Source organism: Carlito syrichta, unplaced genomic scaffold (assembly GCF_000164805.1).
Source record: "Carlito syrichta isolate Samal-C Ts95f unplaced genomic scaffold, Tarsius_syrichta-2.0.1 Scaffold305242, whole genome shotgun sequence".
Classification (NCBI taxonomy): domain Eukaryota; kingdom Metazoa; phylum Chordata; class Mammalia; order Primates; family Tarsiidae; genus Carlito; species Carlito syrichta.
Genome location: NW_007249338.1, coordinates 104,828 through 131,064, shown reverse-complemented (window position 1 = coordinate 131,064; position 26,237 = coordinate 104,828). Strand labels below are relative to the sequence as shown.

The window sequence follows — 26,237 nt, the reverse complement described above, 5'->3', positions numbered from 1 at the left end:
GAGGCTGCAGTGGCCGGGAGCGGCCACTGCACTCCAGTCTGGGCGACAGAGTGAGAAAAAAAACTGGAAAAAAAAAGAAAAAAAAAAAAGAAGTGCCTGTTCATGTCCTTTGCTTACCATTAAAATAATGGGATTGTTTTTCTCCTGCCAATTTTTTTTTAGTTCCTTGTAGATCCTGGATGTTAGGCCTTTGTTGGATGCAAATATTTTTTTTTCCATTTCATGAGTTGTCTTTTTACTCCTTTCATGATTTATTTTTCTGTATAGATAGTTTTTAGTTTGGTAAGGTGTCCCACCTTGCCTCCAGAAAAGAGAGAGTTTATAGTATCTTTTTATAGTAATTGAATGACTAATTCTTATCTGATACTGACTATATTCCAAGTACTTCTTTAACTTATTGTATTTTGATCATTTTTCCTTACAGATCTTTTATTTGTACTTTATATATTTTGAGACTGAGTACATTTGTTACTAGGTACAATAACACTTGGTGATTGGAGTCTTTTATCATTGTGTATTGACTTTCTGTATCTCTGTTAATGTATTTAACACTAAAGTATTTTTTTCTGACATTGATATATGAATGCAGTTTTTTTTTAAGTTAATATTTGTCTGACATAGCCTTTCATCCCACTTTTGTATGTCCTTTGATTTGAAATATGTCTCATAAGCAGCCTATGGGTGGATTTGATTTTTATGCAGTTTTATTTAAGAGTATAGTGTGGTAGTTAAAAGCATAAACTTTAGAGCTAGATATCTTGGGTTTGGTTTGCTGTCTAGGGTGTTGATATTTGGCAGCTAGAATTCTATATTTGGGGGTGGAAGGCATTTTGACTTAGTTTTATTTAGACTTTTAGCATCTTCCCATGTTTTTTACTCCATACATCATCTCTGTTCTTTCAGAGGTGAGGTACCTCATGTATTCAAGTTTTGTTTTTGTTTTTGTTTTTAATTTTAAAACAGATTTTATTAGAGAAAGAAGAGAGGAAGGAGAGACATGCCAGAACTGGCATGGGTGAGAGAAACTGACATATTCAGGTTCTGATTTTCTATAGGATTCTGTTCTTATCCTTGCAGTATCACCTACCACATTTACTTCATGGTATCATTCCTTAGTCAAGTTTGTACAACTCCATCAACTTTTTATCTTTTGAAAATATGTTGAAGTGTTTCTAGCGTAGGCATAATAAGACTGCTTACCTAACAGAAATGTTTCAAGTTAGTATGAGTTGGTAGATAGTGAAGAACTTTGCACAGTGCCTGGCACATCAGAAGTGCTTAGAAAGAATTGTTCTGTTTGGTCATTGGCTTTTAGTGCCCTTGACTACCGTTGAAATTATCTACAGTCCTGTCTGACCCTTGTCACTATTAATTTTACCATCAAATTTATTATTTTTATTTTGTAATTCAAGTTTTTAAAAAGTTTTGGCTGGGCTCGGTTGTTCAGTCTGTAATCCTAGCACTTTGGGAGGCCTAGGCGAGTGGATTGCCTGAGCCTATGGGTTCAAGTCTCACTCTGTCGCCCAGGCTGGAGTGCAATGACATGCACCTAGCCACCACAGCCTTGACCTACTGGGCTCAGGTGATCCTTCAGCCTCAGCCTTTCAAGTAGCCAGAACTACTGGTGCGTGCTATTACGCCCATCTAATTTTTTGATTTATTGTAGAGAAGAGGTCTCACCATGTTGCCCAGGCTGGTCTGGAACCCATGGGCTCAGGCAATCCTCTCACCTCAGCCTTCCAAAGTGCTGGGATTATGGACTTGAGCCACCGTGCCCTGCCAGTTTAATGAAATTTTAAAATAATCTCTCAGAAAGAATGAATTAATACTTAAATATATGATAGCTTAAGACAAAAGTATTATATTTGAAAGGGTATAGAATTCTTTCAACTAGTTTATGGACTGGATTTTGAATTTTCTATGAAGCAATTATTATCTCTATGAGGTGAAGTTTTTTTTATTTAAGTGGGAATCTCTGCATTTTAACTGAATTTAAGTTTAAAAGAACATTAGTGGTGGTAATAGTTGTGTAACAATATGAATATATTTACTGATACTGAACTGTACATTTAAACATGGTTGAAGTGGTAAATTTTATGTTATGTATATTCTACCACAGTTTAAAAAAGGATCTATTTTTGTGTAAATGTTTCACCTTGAAGGTGAAAGAAGATGTTTATCAATGTGAATATCTAAATTTTAAGGGACCATACTTATGGAGTGAGCAGAACATATTGGTTGATTGATGTTTTCTTTCTTCAGCTATGTCGTATGCTTCTCACTCATTTCCTAATGTGGAGTTAATTTTTTTTTTAACAGGAAGGAAAAACTGATGCGGTGCTCTCAATGCCGAGTTGCCAAATACTGTAGTGCTAAATGTCAGGTAAGACTTCTCAGTTATATGTAAGTGAAACATTTTTTACTCTTAAATTTGTTGGCCTATTTCTATGTTTGATACCTAAGACTTATTTTTTACTTGTTATTTTTTTCTTCAAATTCAAAATTAGTATTTGTTGGATTGCCTGAGCCCGCAGGTTCGAGACCCGCTTGGACAACTTGGTTAGACCTCATCTCTACAATAAATCAAAATGAGCCGGGCGTGTTAGCGCCCGCCTGTAGTTCCAGCTACTTGGAGGGCTGAGGCGGAAGGATCTCCGGAGCCCAGCAGGTCGAGGCTGCGGTGGCCGGGAGCGGCCACTGCACTCCTGTCTGGGCGACAGAGTGAGACTCCGACTCAAAAAATAAATAAATAAAAAAAATAAAATTAGTATTTGTGTATAGTTAAAAGTAATGCGTGTATATATGTCTATGTCTCTCCATCTTTTTGCCCCCTGACTTCAATTCCATTTCCCAGAAATGGTCACTGTTAAGTTTCTTATGTGTCTTTGAAGCATTTGCTTGTGCAAACATGTTTGTATATCTATGTATCCAGTGTTTAAAAAACAAATATTGGTTAATCTGGCACAAGTTATTGTTTAACTTGATTTTTTTCATATAATAATCTATTTAGAAGAACATTTTGTATCATTCCATATATTTCATTATAGGAATTGACCATGGTCTAATTTCCCCATTAATGATTTTACATTTTTTCCAACATTAATATTTCTAGTAATGCACCCAGCATCCTGTTTTGCATATTTTTGCATATTTCTGCAAATTAATTGTGGGATAAATTCTTCCTACTTGTATTAATTAGTGGAAGTATATGTGCATTTTGAATTTTTAACACCAAATTGTCTTCCAAGAGTATGAGTTAATTTATGAGTATTCTTGTTAACATGTTTGAAATTCTTTTAAGGTTGTATAATTAGCAGTCAACATGACCTTTTCTTTTAACCTTATGATTAATCATTTAATAAGAAATTAATTACGCTCTAATAAATGAAATAATATTAAAAAGTCGAATTAGAGGTTCTTTGCCTGTCACTTGCCCCTCATCCTTTTTATTTCTTGCTTTGTGTGTGTGTGTGTGTGTGTTTCTGTGTGTATACATCCAAAGTTCTTCCTTTCCTTCTTTTAAATCTAGGCCATCTTTATCTGAGGCATTTTCTGTTATCTTAGTTTTTCCTTAGAAAGTCATTTCTTCATACTGCAAATAAAGTGATCTTAATGGAAAACAAGTCAAATTGCAAATGTATCAGGGTCCCAATTTCTAATGCTGTTTCTTCCATTTGCTGGTTAAATTATCTCAGGGAAAACATAAAGTCTCTGGACCTCAGTTTCTGAATCTATACTAAATGATAGGAGCTAATATTTATTAGACATCTACTGTATACTACGCACACTATTTTACTGCATTTAATTTATAAGAATCTTGTGAGGATTAGGTACTCTTACCATGCTTGTTTTACTAATAAAGAAAATGGAAGACTGAGAGGCAAGCAACTTGCCAAATATCCTATAATTCATAAGCCCTAAAGTTAAGGAAATAAACCCTTACAGTCTGACTTTTAACTTCTCCTTTAAACCTAAATTTTGTTCTTGCTCTAAAATTCTGATTAGGTCTAGTTTTTGTTATCTAGTATACTCCCTCCTTTCCTTTTATTTTGCTTTTGATGAGGAGGTACTCTATCTCCAAGGAACACAAAACAAAATTTTTTTTAAAAGCTTAATAATAACATCTTTCTAATTAGAATAGGAAATTTTTAAAATGATTGAGTTATTTTTACCTCATTTTATAAATAAAAAATTTTGCTAAGGTTAAAAAGGTCCCAGATTTATGTAAGATCATTAGCAACAACAATAACAAAAAGCAAAAAAATGAAATTCATGCTTTTTCTACTGTGTAAATTCCAGAAAGGCTATTTTATGGTGATATTTTTGCTGTTTTATGGTGATATTTATTCATGTGACACTGAGCTACATTTTTCCAGGAATTTGAGATTAAACAATACATAGAGAAGTGACGAATTATCATATTATTTGACATAAATCTTTTAGGTGAACTTCCTTTCTAATCTCAGTGGCCTAAGTAAGCATTTACTTTTATTTTTCTCTGTTTTTATGACTATTTTTTCTCCAATGCTATTTTTCCCCTTTTGTAGTACACTCAAGAAAAAAATCCATTATCTGATTAGAATGAGTGGAAGGAGTTTGGCGGGTGGCTATGTCATTTTGATTCATTATAGTGCATGTATTTTTACTACGTATACTAGCGGTTTACTATAGCATAAATAATAATGTCATTGTCAGATATACTGTGGAAAGTAATGGGAAAACAGCTAGTAAGATGAAAGATATATATAGCCAATTAGAGTATGTGTTTGTATGTGTGTGGAGGGGGAATCAAAGACTAGCCAGAACATATGCATTTAAACAACTTTGTTTATCTCCATCCTAAGATACAGCATTAAATATTGTAATTATTGTAGACACCTACAAAGCTACATGAAATTAAACTGACAAGCTGAACTATGAACTATAATGAACAGTAGTCAAAAACACTTGGAATAGAAATTGATATAGAGGATGTGAATTTGTAGCATAAAATCTATAATATGTATACTCATGGGGACATAACTTTGGTTCATTAACTTAGCATTTGATGTGTGGGGCCACAGCATCAATGAGTTGTCTGAGAGAAATTATTGGGGTATTGCAGGGTATAAGATGTCCCTTGTGTCCATAGGACGGTGTCAGCGACATTGGTATTCATATTTCATTTTTAAACGTAAGCCATACAAGGATGGATTATATTAAAATAAACACCATTTAGAGTAAAAAACAAGAGTCTTTCTCCAGCCTCCTTCCCCTACTCCTACTTTTGTTGTTCAGAGTTAATTCTTATGTATTTAGTTTATGGATGGAGGATACACACAAATCTGATAGTCTGTGCTTCATAGATGGTGTACACATCTACATATATATTTATTGCTCTGTTTAGTGCCGATTCTGATACTGACTAAAATATTTTGTCACCAGTAGCTTTGTATTCTTGTCTATACCTTATTATGAGGTGTCTTTCACATAATTTAATAGAGAGAAACCAGTCTTATTTCTGTATGGGCATAATCAGAACATCACAGATGTGGAGCAGGCTTAATTTTCTAATAAAACAGTGTTTTCTTGTTTTGTTTGCTTGTTTTTGAGTCAGGGTCACACTCTTCGCCCAGACTGAAGTGCAGTGGCATGAGCACGATTCACCATAGCCTCACACTTCTGGGGTGAAGTGATTCACCCTTCTCAGCCTCTCGAATAGCCGGGACTACAGGATTGTCCCACCACACCTTGCTAATTTTTTGATTTTTTGTAGAGATGAGGTCTCACCATGTTGCCCAGGCTGGTCTTGAATTCCCAGGCTCAAGCGATCCTCCTGCCTCTGAATCCCAAAGTGCTGGGATTATAGGTATGAGCCACCATGCCCTGCCAAAAAAGCATTTTCAAAATAAAAAAGTGGCAACAATATTGAGAGCAAGTAAATCAGTTTCAAGCACATTCACTAAGTATTATTTTTCCTTTTCAGAATTTAATTTGATTCATAATGTGTACATTTCTAATGGAATTAATTGCTGAGCAAAATAAGCAACTAGGTACTACATTAAATTGCAGTTTATATACTTGTAAAAAGTTCTGTATTAGCAGAAAGGCTCTTTTATATTGATTATTATAGACCTCTTTAAAAATGTGAATCATATTTTTGAGTTTATATTTTATGCTTAGTTTAGAATGATTTGATTGATATTTAGAAAATTAAGCTCACATTAATAAGCACTTAACAGAATGATTAATAAGTTAGTTTCTAGAATGCCATACTCAAAGTGTGATAATGAAAGAAGTCAAGCTTTGTTTATTTCATAAATAGGCTCAGACTGATAAAATATACACTGAGTGTACTGTAGGGAAGTCAGTGTTGTATTTAGTTATAAATACAAAGGGAGTACTATATGAAGATTAGAATGGTTTGGTCATAATTACGTTTTTGACCTCCACAATGGTCTGACCTTTTCTTTTTTCATTTTACATTCATCTACTGAATGATTTCGTCTACTCTCATGACTTCAAGTATCCTTTGTATATTAATCATTCTCGAGACTCCACCTGCAACCTCCTTTTTCCTGGTCTCCACATGGCTATTGCACAGGTGTCTCCAGTGCCGCATATCTAAATCCGAGTGTATTATCTTCCCCCAAACCTGCTTCCATTCATGTTTTTCAACCTCGGTGAACAATTTCACAGATCACTCAGCATTCTGAGTAGCCCGAGCGTCATCTTTGATTCTCATCCTTTCTTGCCACCACATCCAATCAATATTATGTCCTGCTGATTTTACTACCTAAATATCTGAATTGGTTCCCTTCTCTCCAGCTTCTCCACCACTGCTCTTGCCCATGTTATTGTGATCTCTTTTTTGGATTAGCCTCATTGTTTACTATGACTCTTTGCAGCTTATTTTCTGCATATGAGCCAGAGTGCTTATTATGCTCTAAATTCTGAGAGCTGGGATGGTGGGTAGTTAGCTGTGAACAAGTAAACAAGAACCTAGCTTTTTTTTTTTTTTGGAGTTGGAGTTGGAGTCTCACTCTGTCATCCAGACTGGAGTGCAGTGGCCGCTCCTGGCCACTGCAGCCTCGACCTGCTGGGCTCCGGTGATCCTTCTGCCTCAGCCTTCCAAGTAACTGGAATTACAGGCATGCGCTACCACGCCTGGCTGATTAGAACCTAACTTTGATAAAGCTTTTGTTATAGAGAAATAGACAATGGTAAATGTTCATGATTATATAATTGAATGTGAATGAGGTGAGCATGAACTCACCTTTGAGTGAGTGGTTACAGAAGGGTTTCCTGTAAAGGTGACATTTAACCTGAGATCTGGAATTAATACATCTATTTCTGCTTTCTTTTGTATATCTTTTCCTGCATATTTTTGTTTTATCTGTATGTATCTTTATATTTATATCTCTTGTGGATGATAAGTGGTTGGGTTTTGTTTCCTGAGTCACACTATCTCTGTCAATTGGTGCATTTTGACCATTGACATTCAGAGTGATTATTGACATAATTGGGTTAATATTTACCATATTTGTTATTGTTTTCTATTTGTTGTCCTTGTTCTTTGTTCCTTTTTATGCCTTTCACTATTTTTTATGTCTTTTGTGGTTTTAATTGAGCATTTTATATGATTGTTTTTTCTCTTTATTAGCATATCAGATGTATTCTCTTTTACCTTTTTTAGTGATTGTTCTGGGGTTTGCAATATATATTTACAACTAACCCAAATACATTCTCAAATAACACTTCATTGCTTCACTGGTAGTGTGACTACCTTATAGTAACACAGTAATTCTAATTCCTCATCCCTGTCTCATGTCATTGGTGTCATTCATTTCACTTATACATAAGCATGTATGTGTCTATATAAGTATGCATCGATGCTATTATTATTTTGAATAAATTGTTCTCTGTTAGATCAACTAAGAATAAGGAAAATGGAAATTTTTATTTTACCTTTACTTATTTAATCTCTGATACTCTTCCTTTCTTTATGGAGATTCAGTTTTCTAACTTTTATAATTTTCCTTTTCTCTACAGAATTTCTTGCAGGTAGGGCTACAGGAAATAAATTAATTTTCTTTGGTCTGAGAAAGTCTATTTCTCCTTCACTTCTAAAGGATAATTTCACAGGGTACAGAATTCTAGACTGATGGATTTGCTTTTTCTCTCAGCATTTTATTTTACTTCACTCTCTTGCATACATGGTTTCACAGAAGTTGAATATAATTCTTATCTTTGCTCCTCTATATGTAAGGTGGTTGTCTTAGTCTGTTTTGTGCTGCTATAACAGAATAACTGAGACAGGATAATTTATAAAGAACAGAACTTTATTGGCTCACACTTCTGGAGAATGTGAAATCCAATATCAAGATGCCGACATATGGCAAGGTCCTTCTTGCTGTGTCATCACGTGGTAGAAGTCGTCACATGGTAGAAGGTCAAAGAGAAATCGGGAAGGGATCACACTCTCCCATTTATAATGGTATTAATCCAACCCATGAGAGCACTCTTTTTTTTTTAAAGGTTAAGTAAAGTTTATTTAAAATTAAATTAGAGAGAGAAAGAGAAGGAAGAGTGAAGATTCACCTCCCCAAGGTGGGGGAAGGAGACCAAAGCCAGGAAGCATGGCGACAGCCATGGCTATGGCTCAGCACATGGCCATAGCAGAGTCTAGCAAGGCAATGGCCCCCTTGAGAGCACTCTTAAGGGTTTCACTTCTTAATACTGATATAATGGCAATTAAATTTCAGCACAAGTTTGTAGGGGACAAAAATTTAAGCATACACCTTTCAAGTATTTGGAGCTTTTTAGAAAATGACATGTTACTGGAACTGTTTCAGTATCTATGAACACCTAAAATAGATCTACACATTATAAATATCTTCAGCCCTAAAAATCTAACTTCTTTCAGGATTTTATCTATTTATTTTTTAATTTATTGTGGAGACTAATGTCTTGTCAAGTTTCCCAGGCAGGTCTCAAGCCCTTGGACTCAGGCAGTCCTCTCATTTCCACCTCCCAAAGTGTTGAGATTAGAGGTGTAAGCCACTGCACCTGGCTCAATCACTTATATTATAGAGATTCTAAATCCATCCAGGTTCCTACAAAGTGCATAATTTTGGTTTCTTGATTATTTAAAATTATTCATTCTCACTCTGTCATCCAGGCTGGAGTGCAGTGGCATGTCCATGACCACTGCAGCCTCTACCTGCTAGGCTCAGGCGATCTTTCTGTCTCAGCCTTCCAAGTAGCTGGAACTGCAGGCATACCACCATGCCCAGCAAATTTTTTGATTTATTGTAGAGATGAGGTCTCGCCAAGTTACCCAGGGTCATCTCAAATCTGTGGGCTCAGGCAGTACTCTAACCTCAGCTTTCCAAAATGCTAGGATTATAGGTGTAAGCCACCACACCCGGCCTAAAAGCTGGAGTTTTTTGGGCAGCATTTTGAGACTAAGGTGCCTGCCCTCCAGGATTTTTTTTTAACCTTTGGTTTTCTGCAGTTTGATAATGCTATGCCTAGGTGTAGTTATTTTGTTTTTTTACTTTATCCTGCTTAGTGTTCTCTGAGTTTCTGGGGCTTGTGGTTTGGTCCTTGACATTAATTTGGCGAAGTTCTCAGTCATTATTACCTCAAATATTTCTTTTGTTTCATTCTCTTTTCTTTCTGGAATTCTGTTTCTATTCTGGAATTTCTGTTACATATGTCATACCTTTTGTAGTCATCCCACGGTTCTTGAATATTCTATTTTTTTTTTTAAGTAAATTTTCTCTTTGCTTCTGAATGGTGGTGGTTATTATTGAGATATTTTCAGCTTAGAGATTCTTCCCTTAGCCTTGTGCAGTCTGCCAATACACCATCAAAGACATTATTCATTTTTATTGTGGTATTTTGAGCTAGCATTTGTTTTTCCTTCTTTTTTTTTTTGAGTCAGCAGTCTCACTCTGTTTCCTAGGCTGGACCTCCTGGTCTCAGGTGACCTGCCACCTCAGCATCTTGAGTAACTGAAACTACAGGTGTGCGACATCTTGCCTAGCTAATTTTCATTCATTCATTCATTCATTCATTCATTCATTCGGAGTCTCACTCTGTGGCCCAGACTGGAGTGCAGTGGCAGACTCACAGCCACCACACCTTCGACTTGCTGGGCTCAGGTGATCCTTCTGCCTCAGTCTTGCAAGTAGCTGGAACTATAGGTGTGTACTACCATGCCTGGCTTATTTATTGATTTATTGTAGAGGTGAGGTCTCAACAAGTTGGCCAAGCTGATCTCGAACCCCCGAGCTCAGGGAATCCTCTCTCCTCGGCCTGCCAAGGTGCTGGGATTATAGGCTTGAGCCACTGCTCCCAGCCTAATTTTTACTTTTTGATTTTTTTGTAGAGTCAAAGTTTTGCTATGTTGCCTAGGCTAGTCTCAAACTCCTGAGCTCAAGCAGTCTGCCTACCAAAGTGCTGGGATTACAGGCGTGTGCCACCATACTTGGCCTTAGTATTCCCTTTGGTTCTTAGAATTTCCTACCTTTCTTGCATGCTGTCTCCTTTATCCATTATAACCGTAGCATATTGATTATAGTGGTTTTAAATTCCTGGTCTGATAATTCCGACATTCTTGCCATGTCTGACTTTGGTACTAATGGTTGCTCTGTCTCTTCAAACTGGAAAGCTAATAAAGAATAGAAATTTATTGGCTCACAGTTCTGGAGACTGAGAAGTCCAATAACAAGAAGCTAACATTTGGCAATGGCCTTCTTGCTGCGTCATCATAAGATACAAACAAGAATACACAGGAGACAATCTTTGGCTATGGGGTATGTAGAATTTCATAGGTAGGACATAAAAAGCACTAAGCATCCAAGAAAAATTGATAATACAATTTTTTTGTCCTTTAGTATGTCTTATAATTTTTTTCTTGATAGGCAGACATGACATAGTGGGTAAAAGGAACTGCTGTAACTAGGCTTTTAGTAGTGAGATAGTAAGGTGTAGGGGTAGAGAAAGTTTCCTATAGTCCTATTAGGTCTCTGATTTTTGGAGAGCCTTTGCCTCTGGACAGTGACTTTCACAAGTACTGCACAGTTTAGGATTGAGTTGTTTGAATAATTCCAGAGCACCTTGGGCTTTAAGGGTGGTCTTCAGTCTCCAGGTACTTGGCTGTGGAATGATTAAAGTAGAATAATATTGCCTCCTATGGTATTAAAGCCAAACAGAGGAGGCATAGCTCTGGCTTGTTCAGATCACATATCAAAGGTATGTTCCAGGTTGAGTCATTTGCCATCTCTAAGAATTGGCTAGACCTGGGAAGAGAAGTCTTCTTTCTAGCAAGAAACGCTTTTAAAATAGCAAAGCATCATAATACAGGTTGAGCATCGGAAATCTAAAAACCCAAAGTTCAAAATGCTACAAAATATGAAACCTTTTGAGTGTCAACATGACATTCAAAGGAAATGCTCACTGAAATACTCCAGATATCAGATTTTTGGATTTGTGACACTCAACTGGTAAGTATAATGCAAACATTCCAAAATCTGAAAAAATTCAAAATCTTTAAAAACACTTCTTGTCCCAAGCATTTCAGATAAGGGGTATTGCTGTATACAGAAATAAAAAAACAGAAACAATATAGTCTAACACATACATGGTCAGTTGATTTTCAACAAAGGTGTCAAGGTAATTTAATGGTAAAAGGTAAAATGGTGTTTTCAACAAATTGTGCTGGATATGCACCTGGAAAAGAAATTATACAAGTACAAAGAAAACCTCAATATATTTAATGAGGTTTAAATTTAATAAGCTTAACTTTAAAGGCAGAAACTATAAAACTTTTAGAAGAAAACAGGAGAAAGTCTTTGGATATGGGGTACATAAAGTTTCATAGGTAGGACACAGAAAGCACTAAGCATCGAAAAGCAATCGAGAAATTAGACTTCATCAAAATTAAGCCCTTCTGCTCTTTGACATCATTAAGAAAATGGAAAGACAATTTACAGACTGGGAGAAAATATTTGAGATCTCTCCCTCCCTTTGTCCCTCCTTTCCTCTATCCCTCTGTCTCCCACCATCCTTCCGCCCTTCCCTCCCTTCTGTTCCCCCTTTCCCTCTCTGTCCAACCAAAGAGTTGTATCCAGAATTTATCAGGAACACTTATTCTTTAATAGTAAGATAACCTTAGTAAATGTCTAAAATATTTGATTAATATTTGAATAAACACTTTAAGAAGGTATACATTAAAAGATCTCAACATCATTGGACAACAGATAAATGAAGATTAAAGCTACAGTGACATACTACTACACACCCACTAGAAAAACTAAAATTAAAAAGACTAACCTTGCCAAATTCTTGCAAGACTGTGGAACAACTAGAACTCTCATATACTGGTGGTAGGAATGTGAAGTATTACACTTGCTAATGTAAAGGAACATAGCAGTTCTACTCCCAGGTATTTATCAAGAGTTATGGAAATGTATATCCACCAAAAGATCCTTCTGCATAAATGTTCAGTGTTCTAACTCTGGAATCAACTGAAATTTCTTACCTTCACCTCCCAAAGTGCTGGGATTAACAGGTGTGAGCTACCATGCCCGGCATAAAGTATATCTTAAATTGTTTTGAATATGTTGCTCACTGAAAAGCCATTAAGTGTGTATTGCTTGCATTTCTCTTTCTGTAATATAGTGGTAACAATTTTAAGCCACTCAAATGATATTGTTGCTTGAAGAAACCATTCTAGGAGAGTAAAAGTGGGGCAGGAAGTCCAAATAGGAGGCTACAGCAATAATCTGGACCAGAGATAATCTTATTAACAGTTCAACTAGCTTCCCCATTTCAACCCTTTATTGCTTACTCAAAATTATGCCAATGTAGGGAAGTGTTTCAAGACTTTGATATACAGGCTTTTGATTCATTCTTTTTCTCCTACTTTTCAATCCCTTTCTGTATCCAGTGTGTAGTGTTTGATTCTAGATCCTGCTGGAGTTCTGCTTGACAGACTGGCTTCCCTCTCAGAAATGCCTCTCATGGGACTGCCCTTATAAGTGGCTGCCTCAGCCCTGTTTCTTGCAGCCTATCCTCTTACCACTTTTTCACTTACAGATGAGGTTAATTCCCTTCTCCATTGATGGCCCTTCCAGTTCTCTTTGAGAGTTAAAATCTTGTAATCACTTGTGTTGGGGAGACAAAAATACATGTGCCCTATCTGCCATGTTCAACTAGAAACCAGAGTTGATATTTTGATTAACCAAGACTAGAGGTTTTTTCAAATAAGATTGCAAGTCCACAAAAGTGAATGACTTATTTTATCCTCTACTTAACTAAATCAATTAAGTTATTTCATCTTTTTTTTTTTTTGAGTTGAATTGGACTCTCCCTCCATCTCCCAGGCTGGAGTGCAGTGGCATGCTCACGGCCACCCCAGCTTCGACCTGCTGTGCTCAGGTGATCTTTCTGCCTCAGCCTTCCAAGTAGCTGGAACTACAGGCGTGCACTATCACACCCAGCTAATTTTTTGATTTATTGTAGAGATGAGGTCTTGCCACGTTGTCCAGGCTGGTCTCAAACCCATGGGTTCAGACAGTCTTCTCACCTTGGCCTTTCAAAGTGCTGGGATTACAGGCTTGAGCCACCATACCCAGCCGAGTTATTTCATCTTGATACGATTTTTCACTAGACCAAGGGTTGGCAAACTTTTAATGTAAAGGGCCATATAGTAAATCTTTTAAACTTTGTGGGACACAGGATTTTTTCCATACCTATTCAACTTTGATGTAGCATGAAGTAAATGATTGTAACTAATGAGTACGGCTATATTCCAGTATAACTTTACAAAAAAGATATCAGAGTTGGCTTGTGGTCTGTATATTTGCTAAACCCTGCACTACATGATGATTGAATGACTTGGGGGCAAATGTCATTATTGCCTCATATTATATGCTTCTTCACTTAACAGACAACTGTAATTCCCATTTTCTAAGAAATAATAATTTATTCTTGTTTCTCTTCTCCTGTCAACTTCATTCTCCAACTCTATCTTTCTGCCTCACTCCATTATATTTGGCCTCATCCATCTAATTTGATTAAGGCTAGTGGGATAGGTGCTCTTGCTCTACATTTTATAAAGTATTCAGTAAGCTTTTAAAGTGATAAGTCTGATGTCTATCGCTGAATCTCTAGTGTGCTCTAAGGAGATTTTATGCAAGATTTTAATCAATACCTGTCAGTCAACTCTAGCTGTTAGACATCCTGCTTAGCCTTCCAGTTTCTTTTTCCCCCTAGATTCCAGCTTTTCAGATCTGTGTGCATCTGACAGCCGGTAATTCAATGTTGGGCTACATTTGAGGTATAAAGGAGGAGTTATTATTTATTTCCTATTAAACAGTCTGGAAGTGAATGGAAAACTCTCAGGTACCTTTTCTGCAAGTTTCAAGGCACTCAACTATCCTAAGTTTTGCTCATAGGAATCCTTTTTAGATGATTGTGAGTGGAGTGTAAAAAAATTATTGTGATAAAATTTCACACAGAGTATGCTCAGTAAATGGTAGTTATATAAAATTGTTGAATAAGTTGACTCAAAATAATTCATTTTCTTTTCTACATATTTTAAGCCAACTTCTTCATCCTTAATGATCCCAAATCTGAGGAAAATACTATTTCAAAATTTCAATAAGCCTAACCTGGATAGGTTTCAAGCCCACTTTGACATAAATCAGATATTTGTTAGGAATGGATATCAAAGGATCATAGAATTTTATTATTAAAAGCTTGCCTTAGAAATCTTGGACTCCAGTCTTCTTATTAAACAAATACTTAGTGAGCTTATGTTTTGAATTAGGAATGTTTTGCCCAAACCAGACTTAATATACGATGACCCTTCTCATACTCCATCCCATACAGTAATGAGCTGCCCTAAAGTGAATATCTACTCCAGCCAAAATTTGATGTTTACCAGCATTTAAATGGGTTATTGAGTGAGCTGTAGAAAATTGTGTCTAAAGAGGAGAGGAAAAACCAGGTTCGGTGGCTCAGCCTATAATCCCGTGCCTTGGGAGGCTGAGGTGAGTGGATTGCCTGAGCCCGTGGGTTCAAGACCTGCCTGGGCAACTTGGTGAGGCCTCATCTCTACAATAAATCAAAAATGAGCTGGGCGTGGTAGCGCGCGACTGTAGTTCCAGTTACTTGGAAGGCTGAGGCAGAAGGATCGCCAGAGCCCAGCAGGTCGAGGCTGCGGTGGCCGGGAGCAGCTACTGCACTTCAGTCTGGGTGACAGAGTGAGACTCCAACTCAAAAAACAAACAAAAAAAAAAAAAAAAAAAAGAGGAGAGGAAAATGTTATAATGATAGTGCAGATGTTATTTTTTGTGTGAGAAAGAAGACATAAATTGATTTTCTCTTTCTAGTATAATATCACATCAATCCACTCCTTTCATAATCAAGCAATCAAGACCACCTCTGATTGGTCAGAGAAAGAATTGTGAGAGATTTTGCTATTATTTCTTCTTTTTTGATGGTCTTAATTTAAAATAATCAGTGATAACATATAGTAAATTGTATCTCTTAATGGTATTGGTTTTAGAATAAATCATAATAAATTGAAAACTTGTTACACACTAATTGATACTACATTTATTTAAGAAAATCAGACATTAATAAAACTAAACTGATAAAGCAATTTATTTAATCGGTCTCTGAATTAAAAAAAATTTCCTCAGTATTACAAAACAATTAATTGAAGCATTTTTAAAAACACTTAAATATTAATGCATTTTGGATGGGCATGGTGGCTCACACTTGGCAATCCCAGCATTTTGGGAAGCCAAGGTGGGATAATTGCTTGAGGCCAGAAGTTTGGGACCAACCTTGGCAACATAGCGAGGATTTCACTCCACAGAAAATTAGCCAGGCCTGTAGTCCCAGCTACCTGGGAGGCTGAGGTGGAAGGATTACCTGAAACCAGGAGGTTGAGGCTGCAGTGAACCGTGATTGTCTCCTGCACCACAGCCTACATGACAGAGTGAGGCTTTGACTAACAACAACAAAAATGCATTTAAACCATGCCTTAAGTTATAACATTAAAAAGTTAAGTATGTCTACTAAAAATACTTTTGTTTTCTCTTTTATATAATATGCTTTTTTCTGATTTATAGTTATTAGAGATAATAAAGAAAGATAATTAAATCTGGTTTTAATTCATAAACAAAATATATGCCATGTAGAAAATTCAAATAGTAATGGAAAAGTTTAAAGAGAAAGAAAAAAATAGCACTTTCTTTTAGGAAAAATTATTATTAATTTTTTAGTATTTTAAACATCATCTGTTGTGAGCATATAAAAACTTATTTCTTTATACCACTTAAATTTTTTAGGGTAAATAGCTTTATGAATAATACCATACCAACAATATAGACATTAATATTTTTAATATTCATTACCAAATACCCATTAGAAGGATGGGAGCAACTTACAATTCTGCCCCAGTTGCTTCTAAATACTGTTCGTTTCATTCAACTTTGTTAAACTAGTGGGACACCTAGGTTATCTTGTTTCTGTTAGCATTTCTTTGAGCACAAGTGTGGTTTGTAATCATTCATTGGTTTTTCTTTGTTGATCATGAATTTCCTATTCTTGTTCTTTACCTTTATTTTTTCTTTTTATCTTGAAATATTAATCCTTTTCTAAGTTTTTTGTAAGAACTGTTTGCATATTGGAGACATGTAATGCTGTGTTTATACATGTTTTAGATTTGTTTGTGGTTTATCCTTTACCTTTAAACCTTGTTTGTGGGGTTGGGTTTTCTTCCCCCTAATGTGTAAAGGTTATTTATTTTTATGTAATTTAACATATGTCTTTTCCTTATTGTTTTTTAGATTTTAGATCCTCTTTAGAAATTCTTTTCCCATCTTAATAATACTATGTTTGTTTCCATAAAGCAATAGTTACATGATAATTTTTGAATAGTATTTTATTGCTTTATCTCACTAATATATATAATGACCTCCTCTGTAATTTCTTTAGCTGGTGATTTTTCAACCTTAACTACACATGGAGTGCTCTTATCTTGGTCTGTTTTGTGCTACTGCAGAATATCATAGAATGGGTAATTTATAAACAATAGAAGTTTATTTGGTTCTGGAGGCTGAGAGTCCAAGATTGAGGGCTAATACCCAGTGAGGGCCTTCTTGCTGCATCATTACGTGGCAGGAGAATAACATGGCAAGATAGGTGCTACCGAGTAGGAACAAGAGAGGGCCAAGACTTGCTTTTGTAAGAAACCCACTCTCCTGAGAACAAACTGTCTCCTAGAATAATAACATTAATCCATACATGGAGGCTGAGCTCTCATGATCTAATTACCTCTGTATTATTATTTTTTATTTTAAAGATGTGGGGTGCAGTTCAGGGTTAGGTGTACAAATGTTCATTATACGGAGAATAAGGAGAATAAGGAGAAAGAAAATTATTATTATTATACGGAGAATAAGGAGAAAGAAAATTAAAACAATTTATAATAAAATAATATATATTTTAGTATGTAAATGCTCAGGCATGACTAGGCTAGAAGACATCATCAGTCATGTACTCATACTTATAGAGTGACTTTGAGAAGTGAAGTACAAATGGAGATCAGAAGATCTATATTATTGGTAACTCAATACTATAAATGGTATTGTCTTCAGTGATAGGACTTTGTGAAATACTGGCTAGGTAAAGTTCTTAAAACACAGTTTTTTCTTGATTTGCCTGGAAAATTAAGTGCTTTGAGGATTATGTAAAAGCAAGCTTTTTGTTTTTAAATGTAAAAGAAGGTTTAGTTCTAGCCTCTGATAATTATAAGCAAGTTTTTCAACTTCATAGAAAATCTGGCAGGCCATTTTAAAGTAGCTACTGAATTCAAAATAATTCTTCATTGTAGTGAACTGTCCTATGCAGGATGTTTGGTGTCTCTGGTTCCTGCTCATTACGTGTCCATAGTATTCCACAAACATTGAACAAACAAAAGTTTCCCAAGCAACCCTCAAGATAGTACTGCCTCCACTGAGAACCATTGGAGTGGTTAATTAGTTTATGTTGTGAGCTATTATAAATACAGTATAGATTCTGAAGATGTTTTTTGAGACATGAGTGCTCTGACATGTAAATTGTCTCATAGACGTTATCATTACCTTTTTTGGGGAAACTCTTATTTCCCATTGCTGTTGCTTGTTAATGCAGTATTTCATTTCCTTTGACTACCAACCCAATTTGTGCTTATTGTACATTATTGTTCAACAGAAAACATTACAGCCAATATTATGAACAGAATCTTAATTATATCCTGTATTTTAAGTAATGGAAGAAAATCAAAAATTTATAGTTAAGAAGGTTATCTTGAGAAACTGGCAGATATATATAAGACTAATGTGCTATTGAGGTCTTGATCAAGGTTAAAGTTTGTCGAGTGAGGATAGTGCCTATTGTTTTTGTATGATTGTCAGGTTTTGCTTCAGAGTAAAGTGGAGTTGCTTGAAGGATTTCTATGTAAGCCTTTTTTGCAGTATACTTATAGTAAGATGTGATGTGAAGTTAAATGATAAGCCTTACAGTAAGATGTGATAGGTGAAGCTAAATGATAAATCATAACAATTGATATTTTAAAAGGAAATGGAGTGGGCTGAAATTTGTTACTATATTATGACTAGCTTCAAGTGGTATGATTACTTTCTACGTTTATATGAAGGGACCCTCCAAAAACCCAGAATTTATTCATAAAAAATTGTTTTTTTATTCTTATATGTTTCAACTTCAGGTACCTTCCAAGTACTCGCTGTTTGATGCAATACACCTATTGAGATGCTTTTGTCAATTTTGATGCCTTTTAGTGCTTCTACTGTTTTTTGTTTCACCACTTCCACAATAGCAAAAAGTTTCCCTTTGAGGACTTTTTTCATGCAGGGAAACAAACAAAAAAAGTCTCTTGGCCCAGATTGGGTGAATAGGGAGGGTGGGGCACAGGAGTCATGCCGTTGTTGGTGAAAAACTAATGAACACTCAGCATAGTGTGGGCAGGTGTGCGGTTATGGTGAAAGAACCAGTCACTTGTTTGCCACAACTTGAGATGTTTCTTCCACAAATGGTGATGCAACTTTTCAAAACTTCCAGATAAAATTTTGTTAGCCGTTTGATCCAGAGGAACAAATTCTGAATGTACTACAAGGGGCCTGCCCTCCAAAAAGATAATTTCTTGATTTTTTGGGGTACCTCTTCATACTTAAATGATCTATATTTTTACCTAAATTATCTGATTTGGCATTTAGATAAAAAGAATAAACATCTTCCTGCTTAAGTAAATAGGAAGATAAGTATGTTTTGCGGCAAAGATGTAGGAATAAGTTTAAGAAATATTTAACTAGTTTCTAATTATAGTTGAGGACCAAGAGCTCAGTGTTAATTATGTTAAAGATCTAAAGTTGTTTTGACAGAAATTCTGCACAATTTTCATGTTAAATTCCAAATACTATTATCTAACTGACCAGCTGGTTCATTATCTGGGGTACATTTTGTAGTTTATCTCACCCTAGCAAGTTACTAGGACGCTAAACAGCTCAAATTTGGAAGTTTTTGCAGAGGCTTTATGGATGGTCTTTTGAAGTTGAAACAAGCATTGATTAAAATCTACTCTTATGCCCTTTTGCCCCAAGTTATCTCTGCCTTATTTTATTGAGTGTGATCCTTGTTCTTTTGGACACTTAGGCATTTGAATAGAGCCAAGGTTGCATTCTCAAAGATGCATTGGCACTGTGTGGTTCATTTCTGCTCCACAGTCTGTCCATTAAGAGCATTTATCAGTTTTCTCAACTTTTATAATCAAATGAAAATTCTTTAATCAAAGCTATAGTTCTCCCTTCAGTCACTAAAAAAAATATCAATGATCTAGTTTCTTGTCAGTGCAAATGATGACAAATTTGTTTGCTTAACCCACTCAAAGACTGAGAGATAGGAAGTATATATATATATAGGTTTACCAGAGTCTGTGAATACCAACCTAACTTCCCAAAGTGTGGCAATAGCAATCATGGGAAACTTTATATAACTTATACAGTTTTCTTTAATGCATAGATTTTTAGAAGTTCAGTATGCTAAATATATTTTGAGTCACTAAGTAGGGTCAACATGATACTGTGTTTTTCAAACTTACTTGATAATGAAACCATATATTTTTTAGGCATCTTTCACATATTAGTTGCTTATTGCTAGTCCAGGACTAGACCCCTGAACTTCAGGAATTAATAACAAAGAACATGTTCTTTCTCTGAGTTATATTTTAATATTATGCCTTTCAGTGAGTTCTGACATTAAAAGTAGCTGTATGAAAGGTCCTTACAGTTATAAATTATTGTTTAAGACATTGTCTGGTGTGTTGATTAGTGTTCTTGGAATGAATTCTTTTTGTGATTTAATACTTGATAAAGGTGTGTGTTTTTCTTTTCTGTCATATGAGAATTATATAAGCCATTATGCCTTCTTTTTTGCCTGTAAGGCAATTCAAATAAATGTAACATAAAACTGTGACAATTATTCAGCTCCCATGTTTAGCATACTAAGGATTTTTATTCTTCCCTTTTATGCTTTGGCAGTTTGACAGATCCCTGCTCTCAAACCTTAGTTTCTTCATCTTTAATATAAGAATAATATCTACCATTTGGAAGTGAGAAAACCATGAGTCGAGTTGATGAAAGAAATTATATACCTATTGTAAACAATGTCTCCACAATTTGAGTTACTTGGAAATAGAAGACAGACCAAATTGTCACCCAACAATTTAACACAGGCAGTTTTTTTGAGCAAAGCACTGGTTTAAACTTGAATCTGAGTTACAGTTTTGAAGTAGCAACAGCTCTTTTGAAATTTTTGCCTGCGCTGCATGTTTCTGTCGCAAGTGGAAATGAGAGTGAACTCTCTAGGGTGATTTTATAGGCTCAGAAGTTGAGAAGCAGATTTATAATTTTTGAAATAAGAATGAGCAGGGACATCAGGCATTTCAGTGATAGCAATTTCAACTTTTAGAATAGAACACACAAGACATTTGATTGAGCTATGTCCCACTTAAAAATGCTAAATATTAGATGCTCTGGATTTTATTTCCATATGGAAATGATTCCATTTGAAAGGAACTGTGACGTTTCTGATCTCAGACTGAGGATACTGTCTTTCCCTTGAGTCCATTATACTTCAATTGATGACTGGCTCATTGGTCTTGTCATCCACTCCAACACATGGCTAAGACGGTAGGTAAGGTGACCAGATAATTTATCATCCAAACTAGACACTTTTCAGAGTGAAAAGAAGCACTATTTTTTTTTTTGAGTTGGAGTCTCACTCTGTCACCCAGACTGGAGTGCAGTGGCCGCTACCGGCCACCGCAGCCTCAACCCGCTGAACTCTGGCGATCCTTCCGCCTCAGCCATCCAAGTAGCTGGAACTACAGGTGCGCTCTACCACGCCCAGCTAATTTTTGATTTGTTGTAGAGATGAGGTCTCGTCAAGTTGCCCAAGTGGGTCTCGAACCCGAGGGCTCAGGCAATCCACTCACCTCGGCCTCCCAAAGTGCTGGGATTACAGGCTGAGCCACCGAGCCTGGCCAGAGGCACTATTAATATATAAATCTAGACATAGGTATAAACTCTAACATGCCAAGACAAACTGTACATTTGATAATTCTAGCTAATAACCCTTTCTGTGCTGCCTTTAAAAACAAAAAGTTTTTATATTTTTGTGTATGCTAGCCCTCCTGATATCGCTGTAGCAGTACAGAAATTCAGGACTGTCATCCCTATTTCGGTTTTCCTGATTTGTGCTTTATTTTCTAATTTGGAGTGATATTTTCTTTTTTGCATTAAAATGACTTTTATTGAATTATTCATCAGTTAAAAGACTATCATATACATTAATATGTAGGCCATGATGGCTTTTTCTTTAGACTCCACCAGCGAGGTAATAATCAGGGGACAACTTAAAGCACGGAGGTGAATCTGAAGCTCTTAGTGTCCACTGTGGTAATTTCATACTTAGCAAAGACTGAATCCTTTATCCTTTTCAGATTTAGAATAGTGCTTTTATTTTCTGTTTTGCAGTTATACTTAGACTATTGAAATTAAATTAATGTTGATGAGTCTTGGTTCAAAACCAGTGAAAATGAAAGTTAAATTTTCTCTTATGCTTCCCCCACTCTTATCTTAACAGAAAAAAGCTTGGCAGGACCACAAGCGGGAATGCAAATGCCTCAAAATCTGCAAACCCAGATATCCTCCAGACTCTGTCCGACTTCTTGGCAGAGTTGTTTGCAAACTTGTGAGTATAAAACTTATGAAAGATGCTTGGATTTTAATTAAATAAGCATACACAGTTGTATTTTCAGATATACCCCAGAGATATTGAAGATTGGGTTCCAAATCATTGCAATGCAGTGAGTCTCATATATTTTTTGGTTTTCCAGTGCATATAAAAGTTATGTTTACACTATTCTGTAGTCTATTAAGTGTACAATAGCATTATGCCTAAATAATGTATATATCTTAATTAAGAAAATACTTCATTGCTAAAAAAATGCTAATGGTCATCAGTGCCTTCAATGGGTAGAGTGTCTTGTCTCAATGTTGTCAGCTGCTGACTGATCATGGTGGTTGCTAAAGGTTGGGGTGACTGTTCTTAAAATAAGAAGAGTACCGTTTGTTACAATGATTGTCTCTTCCTTTTGTAAGAGATTGTGCTGTATCATATGTACTAAAATACTATTAGATAGCATTTTAGCTACAGTAGAACTTCTTTCAAAATTTGACTCAGTCCTCTTAAACCCTGCCCCTGCTTTGTCAACTAAGTTTATACATTATTCTAAATCCTTTGTTGTCGTCTTAACAATGTTCACAGCATCTTCTCCAGGAGTAGATTTTATTTCAAGACATGTCTTTCTTTACTCATCCATAGGAAGCAACTCTTCATCTATTCAAGCCTTATCATGAGACTGCAGTAGACCAGTAACATCTTCAGGATCCATTTCTAATTCTAGTTTTCTTGTTATTTCTACCATATCTGCAGTTACTTCTTTCATGACCTCTTGAACCTCTCAAAGTCATTCATGAGAGCTGTAATCCACTTCTTTCAAATATCTGTTAATATTGATATTTTGACCTCCTCCCATGAATTGTGATTTATTGTAGATACGAGGTCTCACCAAGTTGCCTAGGCTGGTCTCAAACCCCTGGGCTCAGGCAATCCTCTTGCCTTGACCTCCCAAAGTGCTGGGATTACAGGCTGAGCCACCGCACCCTGCCCTCCCATGAATTCCTAGTGGCATCTAAAATGGTGAAACTAGAAGGTTTTTAAATGGACTTTGTCTGGATCCATTAGAGGAACACTATCTGTAGCAGCTATAACTTTATAAAATGTATTTTTTAAAAAAATATTAGGACTTGAAAATATAAATTACTCTTTCATCCATGGGCTATCAAATGGCTGCTGTGTTAGTAGGCATGAATACAACATTCAAGATTTTGTACTTTTCCATAGGAGTTCTTGGGTGACCAGATGCATTGTCAGTGAGCAGTAGTATTTTGAAAGGAGTCTTTTTTTTCTGAGCAATTGGTCTCAATGATGGACTTAAAATATCCAGTAAACCATGTTGTAAATAGATGTGCTGTTATCTAAGCTTTGTTATTTCACTGGTAGAGCACATGCAGAGTAGATTAAGCATGATTCTTTTTTAATTTTATTTATTTTATTTTTATTATAAAGGTGTGGGCTATAATTCAGGGTTAGGTATACAAACATTGACCATGAGCATGATTCTTAAAGGACCTAGGATTTTCAGAACAGTAAATGAGCACAGGTTTCAATGTAAAGTCACCAGCTGCATTAGCCCTTAAAAGAAGATTCAGCCTGTCCTGAAGCTTTGAAGCCGGGCATGGAATTCTCTCTAGCCATGAAAGTCCTAGATGGTGTCTTCTTCCAATAGAAGACTATTTCATCTACATTGAAAGTCTATTGTTTAATGTAGCCATCTTTAACTATTTTAGTTAGACCTCTGGATCATATACAGCAGCTAGCTGCTCACCTGGCACTTTTTTTTTAGTTGAAGCCTCACTCCATCGCCTAGGTTGGAGTGCAGTGGCACGCTTATGGCCACCCCAGCAACGACCTGCTGTGCTCAGGCAATTCTTCTGCCTCAGCCTTCCAAGTAGCCGTAACTACAGGCATGTGCTACCAGGCCCAGCTAATTTATTTATTTATTTATTGTTGAGCTGAGGTCTTGCCAAGTTGCCCAGGTGGTTCTGGAACCAATGGGCTTAGGCAATCCTCTCACCTCGGCATCTGAAAGTGCTGGGATTACAGGTATCACCTAGCACTTTTATGTTATGGAGACAGTTTCTTTTCTTAAACCTAATGAACCTAATGAACTAACCTCCTTAAACCTAATGAACCTAATGAACTAACCTCTGTTAGCTTCCAACTTTTCTGCAGCTTCCTCACCTCTCTCAGCTTTCATAGAATTTTAATGGTCTTTGTTCTGGATTAGATTTTGACTTAAGAGAATGTTGTGACTGGTTTGATCTTTTATCCAGACCACTCAGACTTTCTCCATATCTGCAATTAGATTGTTTTGCTTTCTTATCATCTGTGTTTTTACTGGAGTAGCTCTTTTAGTATTCTTCAAGAGTTTTTGATTTGCATTCACAACTTGGCTTACTGTTTTTGCACAAGAGGTCTAATTTTCTGCCTATCTCGAATTTTGATATACTTTCCTCACTAAGTTTAATTATTTCTAGCTTTTGATTTAAAGTGAAGGATATGGTTTCTTCCTTTCAGTTGAATGCTTAGAGGCTATTGTAGGGTTATTAATTGGCCTAATTTTAGTATTGTATTTTAGGGATTAGGGATGCCCCGGGAGAGAGAGTGGGCCTGGGGGCACTGCCAGTTGGTGAAGAAGCCAGAACACATACAACATTTGTCACTTAAATTCATGATCTTTTATGGGCATGGTTTGTGGTGCCTGAAAACAAGTACAGTAGTAAACAATTTTACTAGTAATCACAGATTACCATAACAGATATAATAATAATGAAAAAGTTTGAAATATTGTGAGAATTATCAAAATGTGATTCACATACATGAAGTGATCTCATGTTGTGGAAAATGGTGCTGATAGATTTGTTTGATGAAAGATTGCCACAAACCTTCAACTTGTTAAAAATATAGTATCTGTGAAGCATAGTAAAGCAAAGTGCAATAAGATGAGGTATGTCTGTGTTATTCATATTGAAGGCTGAAAACTCCTGTTAAAGTGAAGGTGGATTATTCCAGGAAGTGTCTTGAGGCAAAAAAAAAAACTTGCTTTGTGTTTGTGCATTTGTTTGTTTTTCTTTTTTTCTTTCTTTTTTTTTTAGTTGGGGGTCTCACTCTGTCGCCCAGACTGGAGTGCAGTGGCTGCTCCCGGCCACCGCAGCCTCGCTTGCTGGGCTCCGCGATCCTTCTGCCTCAGTCTTCCAAGTAGCTGGAACTACAGGCGTGCGCTACCACGCCCGGCTGATTTTTTGATTTATTGTAGAGATGAGGTCTCACTGCCCAGGCGGGTCTCAAACCTGCGGGCTCAGGCAATCCACTCACCTCAGCCTCCCAAAGGCTGTTTTTCTTATTAATCATGGAATCAGTGGCATGAAGAAGTACACAACCTCTCTTTGAAGACCCTGTGGTTTCCTTCAGGGATTAAATATGGAGGTCCTGGCCGGGCTCGGTGGCTCAGCCTGTTATCCCAACACTTTGGGAGGCTAAGGCGTGTGGACTGCCTAAGCCCGTGGGTTTAAGACCAACCTGGGCAACTCGGTGAGACTTTGTCTCTGCAATATTAAAAAAAAAAGAAAAAATTAGCCAGGTGTGGTAGCATGTGCCTATAGTTCTGGATACTTGGAAGGCTGAGGCGTAAGAATTGCCGAAGCCTAGCAAGTTGATGCTGGGGTGGCCGTAAGTGTGCCACTGCACTCCAGCCCGGGTGACAGAGTGAGACTCCAACTCAAAAAAAAATAAAAATAAAAAGACAGAGATTCTATATTTGGGATATGAGATGTTAGTGATACCTGTTACATTGCCTTTATAACTTTTCTACTATGAACTAATGCACAGGTCAAGTATGTCATTTTTTTAGTTGCTTCTTCATGTACGATGTTAATTTGATGGTATTAATTGTAAGAGTGCTTATCTTTTTTATAGTCAGACTTTACTGA

The 26,237-nt window shown here is 36.3% G+C and overlaps 1 protein-coding gene across 1 annotated transcript in view; it reads left to right on the top strand.

The window, feature by feature from the left end:
• Nucleotides 1-26,237, top strand: part of LOC103263730 (histone-lysine N-methyltransferase SMYD3) — a 216,454-nt gene that overhangs the window by 184,576 nt on the left and 5,641 nt on the right. The window contains exons 2-3 of the mRNA XM_021714117.1: nucleotides 2,320-2,383; nucleotides 22,207-22,314. Coding sequence (XP_021569792.1) covers nucleotides 2,320-2,383; nucleotides 22,207-22,314 — 172 coding nt within the window. The remainder of the gene's footprint in view (nucleotides 1-2,319; nucleotides 2,384-22,206; nucleotides 22,315-26,237) is intronic.